We start from the raw sequence: 8,053 nt of genomic DNA on the forward strand, positions 1-8,053 counted from the left end.
CCCCCCCCCCCCCCCGCCCCGCACACCTGGCCCTGCCTGGGCCCGCTTTGGCTCTGGACCATGTCACCAGGCGGGGAGCTGGGCTTGCAGGGGGCTTCAGGGCCCCTTGGCAGAGGGTGCGGCTCATTCCTGTGGCCTGCCCGTTCTTGGGAAACAGAAAGGCTGGCACAAGGACCCATCTCCTATGACGTCCTGGCGCCCTGGGCCTGGCAAGGAGTGGGTTGAGTCTCCATCTGCCCTGGCTGGACGTGCCTCCCAGTCCCAGCCCCTGGTCCCCTGCTGAGGACAGTTTGGGAAAAGATACGTGAGGGGGGCACCCCAGCCTCGGGTCTCCTCGGTGAGCTAGCCAGTCCCCCGCTGTTGGCTCTCATTGCCCCGAACGCCCGGCACCAATGGAGAACTCCGGGGCATGACCTTGGACTCCCACGGGGTACCCAAAGTTGATAACCAGAAGCCTAACTAAGACTCTCTGGGGGCTTCTGTGTGCCGAGTGGGTTAGTACCCATTGGTTAGTACTCTTCGCCCAACCCAGGACCGATGTGTTATTTTTACCCACATGTGAGGACTGAGGAAATAGGCACAGAGGAATTGAATTACTTGCCTGGAGCCACCCTCCCATCCCTGGGACCCCCGTTCTGAGGTGGGGTCCTGGCCTTCTCCATTCTGCCATGCAGAGACCCTGAGGGCTCTGGGCAGGGCTGAGGGGGTCTCCTGGGCTGCAGCGCACCTCCCCGCTGCTCTTCGGGGCAGAGCTGGACTCTCCCAGGGACGAGGCACCTGGGGCTCACACAGATGGCCCCCCGAGGCTGTCCTGGTCCAGGTGGGTCCCGGCCAGCCCAGACCAGGAACGAGGGCAGAGCAGGGCCTGGAGGATCCGGGGCCCTGACTTGGCTGGCAGGGCAGTCCCACCCTTCAAGGCTTCTGCATCTCACCACAGTGAGGGGAAAAGGATGGGCACAGTTGGGACCAGGGTGAGGAGTGAGGAGTGAGGAGTGGGGCAGGAGGGCCCAGGAGGGGGTGCTGCACAATTGCCGGGCTCCAGGAAGGGCTGTTGGGGACTAGGGTTCAGCAAGAGGGAACTGGAGCCAGCCTGCTGGGACTCAGGCCCCCCAAAAACATGACTAGAAGAGTACCTACCTGGAGGAGTTGCTGTGGGGTGTGAATAAAGTGATACCAGAAATGTACTTAGCACAGCCCCAGCCCGGGGTCCCCCTCCCCAGGCCTAAGACAAGCTGTTCTGGGACCCTGTACTTAGCACAGCCCCAGCCCAGGGTCCCCCTCTCCAGGCCTAAGACAAGCTGTTCTGGGACCCTGTACTTAGCACAGCCCCAGCCCGGGGTCCCCCCTCCCCAGGCCTAAGACAGGCTGTTCTGGGACCCATGTTACAAACCTGCACAGGCTATCACAGGTGTCTGGACCTGGGAGGAGCCCAACAGGGGCTCTGGGCCTCTCTCTGTCCTCAGCTAGCCAAGGAGTGACCCTCTCCCTCCAGGATGGAGTCTAGCCCAGACTGTGAGGGGGTGGCCAGGCACATCTCTCTACATCGAAGGACACTCTCTGACCCTTAATGTCCTTCACACATGAGCAGATCTCCAGACCCACACAGATGGACTGTGGTTCAGGCCTTGAGGAGCCTGACAGCTTTGCCCCCTCCTGGTCCTGGCCAGCCCCGGCAGAGTTTCCAAGGCTCCCTGCCCAGCTCATGTGACCAGCAGGCCCTCAAGGCTCTCCTAAAGCTGTGCAGGGAGGCCCAGGGGCTGACTGCCCTGGTGAGCAGAGGGGAGGCCTTGGGCCCCAATTGGCTCTGATTGGGCCATGGCCTTGAGCCATGGTAGGTGGCAGAGGTGAGAAGGATGGGCAGGTGGGATGGGGACAGGAGACACCTAGTCCACAGTTCCTGGAGCAGGAGAGTGAGGGTGGGCAGGCAGAGGTCAGCAGAAGCTCCGGGAAAGAGTGAGGGGTGGGGGACACAGCACTCAATCTGGGTATCCCCTGAGGTGGCCTGGGGGCCCTCTGCTCAATGTGAGGCAGCCTGGCAGGCCTAGCAGCCCTGGCTGTCCATGGGGTCCCCTCCTGGACTGGGAAAATGATCTGGAACTGGGAGATTGGCTCTGCTGTATTATTGTCCTGTAGGGCAGGTGCTTGGCCCTGCCCACCAGGGTGTCTGGACTCTGGATGGGCCCTGTGAGTAGGGCTTGAGCAGCAGATGGGGCCCCTGTACCCAGAGAGGCCAAGACCATGGCCCCAGAGGGAAGCGGAAGGGCCAGCCTCAGTCTCCCTCCTGCCCACTGGCCCAGGAAGCATCCACATCTCAGAGGCATCCTTATGCGCTGATCCCTCTTGGGCTGGGTCTGCTCTGTCCCTGGGTGTCCCCACTGGTATGATGAGCTGTGACAATGCAGATGGGAGAGCCCAACAGGGTGAGAATGGTGCTGTGGCTGGGTCAGGACCGGAGCACCTGTGTCCGTGCTCATGTGTCTGTGCTCACCTGCCATGGGGCCTCTGTGCTTGCTCCCATGGCTGCGAAGGCACAGCTGGCCTCCAGGAGTGGGGAGGGGCTTAGTGCGTGGGAAGCCTTGGGAGCACAGGCTAGGTCAGTCCTAGTACCTTCTGGAAGGGGTCTTGGACCTTCCTGCTGGCTAGAGCCCCACATGCTTCACTAAGTAAGCCAGGCGGCCCTAGGCACCCCTGGACACAGCTGCTCCTCTGTGTCTCCTGTCCTTGTCACTCAGTGCAAGGTTCCCCCCACCCCCCCACCTTCACTCGGCAGCTGCTCACCTGCCCTCGCCCTTCCCTTCCTGGGCATATCCTGGGGCCCAGACCCTCTCTGCCACCATCGGCAGGTCCCTAGGCCCCCGAGTAGAGCTGTCGTTCTTGTGCTTTGGTAATCGGGCAGCAGAGTGAGCTCTGTCTTTCTGTCTCTCTAAACAGGTCTTCACACAATGAACTAGAAAAGCACAGGTAAGTGATCCCCTATCCCCCACTCCCGGTCACCCGTTTGAGCCACCTAACACATCCCACCCCACCCTTCTACTGAGGGGATGCTGTAGCTGCACCCCCGTCACCTGATGCGTCCTGGGTATGGCTGTGCCCTTACTTGGGAAGGGTCAATCTTAAGGACAGAGTTGGGCTCTGCTCTCAGGCACTCCCATGCTGGGAGTTGGAGACAGGGGCCCAGGCGCTGCTCTTGGAAGTTCAGGGTGGGGGCGAGGGACTTGGAGCAGGACCCCCTGTGCTGTGTGACAGTCGGGGCCAGCTCTCTGGAGGAGGAGATCCATCTAACTTGGGGCATCTGAGCCCCTTTGGGAGCAGTTCTTGAGCCCTTAGGATGCTGGCCTCCAACCAGGAGGGCTTGACCCTCTTAATCTGGGGTCCCCTGTACCCTGGGGCCTGACTTCCAAGAAGCTCCCACTGGTCTTATGTAGGGGCGGTGGGAAGGGCAGCCAGGCAGGATCCAGGGGAGCTCACTTCAGGCCCACCTACTGGCTGCAGGCCCACCTACTGGGTCCGTGCTGGGTCCTCCGAGGAGTAGGAGGGCTTGTGGAGAGAAGTGGGAAGGGCAGCACTTTCGCCCAAGGTAGGCCCAGGGCCCCTCCCTGGCTGACCCCAGGGTGCTGCAGGTCTGGCTCTGTCTTCAGGGGCTCCATGACCCTGGGCCTCCTCTGAAGTAGGGACAAGACACAGGCACGCTCAGCCCTGCAGACAGGGACCCTCATGGTGGATCTCAGCGGGGCGGCGGGAGCTGGGGGTGGGTACAGAGGCCCTGAAGGCAGGAGCCTTGGTGCCAGGACCAAGGGATGCCACGTGGTAGCTTTTTCCTGAGCTTTGCTCCCATCTGTGAAATGGGCCAGTTCTTGCCTCCCTTCTTGGTCAGTGTGGGAGGGGGGCTTCTGCATACAAGTTGAACTCTCAGCCTGCTCTGGGAAGGTTTGGAGCTGAGCCAGTTCTCTGTGTCCTCCCCCCGCCCCTGCTCTACGCCCACGGCAGCGCCAGTTTCCGCTCCCCTGGGATTCGGCCCTTGGCTGGGCGGGCGCTGGGCAGGGACAGGACGCTGTGTTCTCTGGAGGAGCCGTACTTCCTGGACTGGTCCTGTGTGTTTGAGGGGCTCCCGAGAGGCCATGGTGGTGGGGCAGGTGCAGGAGCCCAGAGAGCCAGGCAGGCTCTGGGGTTGCTCCTAGGCTGGAGGAGGAAGCCAGTCTTCACTGGGACCCAGGAGCCTGGAAGGGCACGTAGGGGTGTTCTGGAGAAGGCTTCCTGGGGTGGTGCCTTTGAAAACAGCCCCCTAGTGGGGACAGAGGGGATGATGCTGCGGGAGGATGGGTGCCAAGGGCATGGCAGTGGAGGTGGACAAGCTGCTAGCCTTTGACCCCTACAACTGCCCCTTGACCCTGGCCTTGGCCTCTGTCATCTTCTCCCAAAGCCCGCCCTTAGGCTGGGCCTTGGGGGGGGTCCTTTTGAGACACAGAAGCAGGATAGATGGGTGACTGAGGTCTCCACGCACCCCCCCGCATCCCAGTGCAGGGTCCTGTTCCTAGCTGGCCAAGAGGCAGGTGTGGGCAGCCATGAAGAGCCCCTGGTAGGGACGGGGTCACGGCTGTGCCTGTGGCTGCTCAGTGCTGGTACAGGACACTCCTGGCTGCTGGCCACAGGAAGGGAAGAAGCTCTGGCTCAGTCACCCCGCCGGCCCCAGGGGCGGGGAGGGCTGGATGTCGCCTTCCCTGGAGGTGTGCCTACACTGGGCCTGTGGGGTTTCCCCTTGCTTGTTCTCTGAGCCAGCCCAGTCAGCCCGAGGCCCGCCCAGCCTGGCCCTGTTCCTCCTCCCAGTCCTCCTCGTCCACCCTCGTAGAAGCAGCTCCTGCAGGTCTGCTAAGGCCAGTGTTCTGCTCCTGACCCCAGACCAGGGGGCCACAGCGGTCAGGTGTTCCTGGGCAGGTTCTTGGGCAGGATGTGCCTCCTGGCCCCGGCTCCAGGCTTTAGCCTTTGTGTGTGGAGGTAGGGAGCTCCCCCCTGCCTGGTGCAGTGGCACACGGTCCTTATAAATCTCACGAAAGCTAGAAGATGCAGGTGAGCAGAAGGGACGACTGGAGCCGTGTTGCATTGCTCCCCATCCCACCTCCTGCCCCGGGAGCCATGGTTCACCTGCAACAGCCAGGCCTGGGGGGGCTTAGAGCACGGCTGTGCAGACGCTGGGACCCTGCCCCTCCAGTGCCAGGGGACGTGGCTCGGGAGCTCTGGGTCTTCCTCTGGGGAGCGGGGGGCTTGTGGTGAGAAGCTAGGAAAGACCTGTGTCGAGAGCTGGGCCGTGGCCAGTGGCCAGATGCCGAGCTGCTGTTAGCACTAAGGAGGTGACTCCAGAGGCAGGGTCTGCCTCCTGAATCCACCAGGGTTCCTTTGGGAAGTGGTGAGTTTTCAAAGCTCCCAGGAATGCTGGGGACAGCCGCGGGGCGCTGGCAGAGGGCCTGCAGCGCTGTGGCCGCCTCAGATGAGGGCTGAGCCAGAGCCCAGCACGGCCCCGGGCCGCGGGCCCTCGGCACCCCGGCACCCCCTCCCGCTCCCCACAGCGGTGGAACGCCGGGCCCCCACAGCCGGCGCCCCCCCCCAGGCCGCAGTCCTGGCTGAGTGCTCCTTGGGACTCGGGCGGGCACGTTGTCCAGGGCTCAGCACGGCACGGGTGTCGTCCAGTGGACTCTCTCTGTCCCTTGAGGAGCCTCTGCTTTAGGATTTCTAAAGCAGTCTGTCCACATCCATCACAGACACTCGGGGGCCCCCCTGCGCCCCACCCCAGAGAGAGCCATCCTAGGGGGCTAGGCGGCCGTGTCTGCATCCCTCCTCCTCCTCCACACGGATACTGACGTGGATAAGAATGGGACCTTGCTTTCCGCAGTTTCATAACTTGACCATTCACCTGACACCACATGAACGCCGTCCTGTGTCGGTGCCTTCGCCGCCCGTGCCAGTGTCCACACGGACGCGCTGTGCTGCCCGCGCTCTTAGCCATGGCCTCTGCTTAACGCACGCAGTGCCCAGCGCACGTGGTCACCCTGGGGGTGGTGCGAGTGCTGGTCAAGGGTTCGAGTACCTGCCACGGCCCCTGTTTGCTCCGCCACCCACGAGCCCACGATGTGTGGCTGGCGCACTGGCCAGCCCCCGAGCCAGCCGGGCTTGGCAGTCGGGCCGGACGACGGCCTACCTACCCCCCTTCCCGCCCCCACCAGGCTTTCGTTTCCTCGAGGGCTGTGCCACGGACTCGATTTTGTGTTAGCTTAGCGGTCTGTGTTCTGCAACTTGCCTGTGTGTGTCCTTTGCCCATTTCCACAGTAAGATTTTCCTCCTTTTATTTTTGATGTGTATGAGCTCAAAATGTCACGATTACTAACCGTTTGTCTTTTATGTGTATTACAGATATTTTTCCACTGTTATTTGTCTTTTAGCTGTGTTTTTTCTTTCTTGTACAAATTCTCTTTCTGATTGTAAAAGTAATATGTGGTTTTTTTTAGCATAGAAAGCCTGAAAATACAATAACAAAAAACAAAACCGTAAAGCCAAAGAAATAAACGTTGCCAACCGCACCACCTGGAGACGCATGCCTCCTGTCCTTCATTGTGTCCTGTTGAGTCTCTCGTGTGCGTCTGCTGTTCGAGTTTTTTAAACAATATCGGGTCCCTTGTCACGTAGATGTTTCCGTACGCCGAACATTCATGATGTGAGAATGTAGACTACACTAAAATGATGGTGGTGGGATTCGGGTTACTTTCCGTTTTTTTTTTTTTTTTTTTTCCTTTCTCTTGATTTGCAGTTTCTGATTTTACACAAAGGTCACGTACTGCTTATGCAAGCAGGAGATTGTAAGCATTGCCATTTGCTAGACCCCGCCTGTGAGCTGGGTGCGGGCGGCAGGACGGTAGGCCCCGCTGCAGGATGGTGGCTCTCTGGCTGGCGAGCCCCTCCTTGAGCACAGAGCACGGTTTGCAACCTGCCCCAGTGTTCCTGGCCCTGGTTTCAGGGGGGCAGAGGGCCGGGTCCTAGAGCCCCTTGGAGGTGGGGGAGCGGAGCTTCCCAGATGCCGGGTAGTCCTGCTGGCGTGCCCCCTGCCCCAGCCCGGTGTTTGTGTGCAGGTGGGAGCTCATCTCCGCAGGTCCTCCAGCCTCGAGGCAGAGCCTGGGGCTGCTCAGCGCTCAGGTCCTGGCTCTGTGGGGCCTCGCGGCAGAGCCTCGCCTCGGTCCTGTGTCCTGGAGGTTCTTCCTAATTCCAGCGCACCTGGACGACTTCTAGGTCCCGGGGTGCTGTGGGCTGGGGTGCTGGGTGGGGAGGTGCTCTGTCAGTGGGAGGGTGCTGTGTGGGCCTGGGCAACAGACGTAAGACCATGGGGTCCAAGTGCAGCCAGCCTTCCTCCTGCAGGGCGGGGCTGTTCTTGCTGCTCTGCCGACAGGATTCTGCTCTGCACCTGGCTGCCCCTTCTCCCAGGCCTCGGGTGCCCCCTCAGTCCAGAAGAAATGGCCATCCCTGCCCGCTGTCCTCCCAGGCTCTGAGGCTGAGTGAGGCTAGGGATGCACGGGGACTCTCGCAGGTCAGGGATGGAGGTGAAAGCGGGGACTTGCTGAGGGAAGGGGCGTGCACCGGCCGTGGTGGCTGTCAAGGCCTCACAAAAAACCCCGACCCCCCGGCCTCCGCAGGCTTCTCAGAGTGTCGCCTAAGCAAAGCAGTGTGGCCGGGCCTCCCGCAGAGGCAAGGAGGGTCCATCAGTGCGTGTGGCAGAGGCCCCGTGGCCCTCCCGGCGGGCAGAGTATGCTTCGGGGGGAGCTGTGGCCACCCTGGGGGTCTCTGCGGCCTGCCGTCTCCAGAAGGGATGAGCCAGGAAAGGCAGTGTTTCTGCATGGGTGGGACCTGGGCCAGAGCCCCTCACTGGAGGCCCCCGTGCGAACAGTGCCGCCGGGTCTTATGAGGACAGTTTGGTGACAATCTGCATTCGTCTGCATGGACACAGGGACAAAATCTGGAATGAACCTGTTTCCTCTCAGGGACACCAAACTCGGCGGCGGGCGGGGGGGGGGGG

At 61.7% G+C, this 8,053-nt stretch overlaps 1 protein-coding gene across 1 annotated transcript in view; it reads left to right on the plus strand.

Annotated features, from left to right (window-relative positions):
* Nucleotides 1-8,053, plus strand: part of MXD4 (MAX dimerization protein 4) — a 14,734-nt gene that overhangs the window by 1,231 nt on the left and 5,450 nt on the right. The window contains exon 3 of the mRNA XM_040625248.1: nt 2,932-2,961. Within this exon, the coding sequence (XP_040481182.1) occupies nt 2,932-2,961 (30 nt within the window). The remainder of the gene's footprint in view (nt 1-2,931; nt 2,962-8,053) is intronic.

Source organism: Ursus maritimus, unplaced genomic scaffold (assembly GCF_017311325.1).
Source record: "Ursus maritimus isolate PB19 unplaced genomic scaffold, ASM1731132v1 scaffold_8, whole genome shotgun sequence".
Taxonomy (NCBI): Eukaryota; Metazoa; Chordata; class Mammalia; order Carnivora; family Ursidae; genus Ursus; species Ursus maritimus.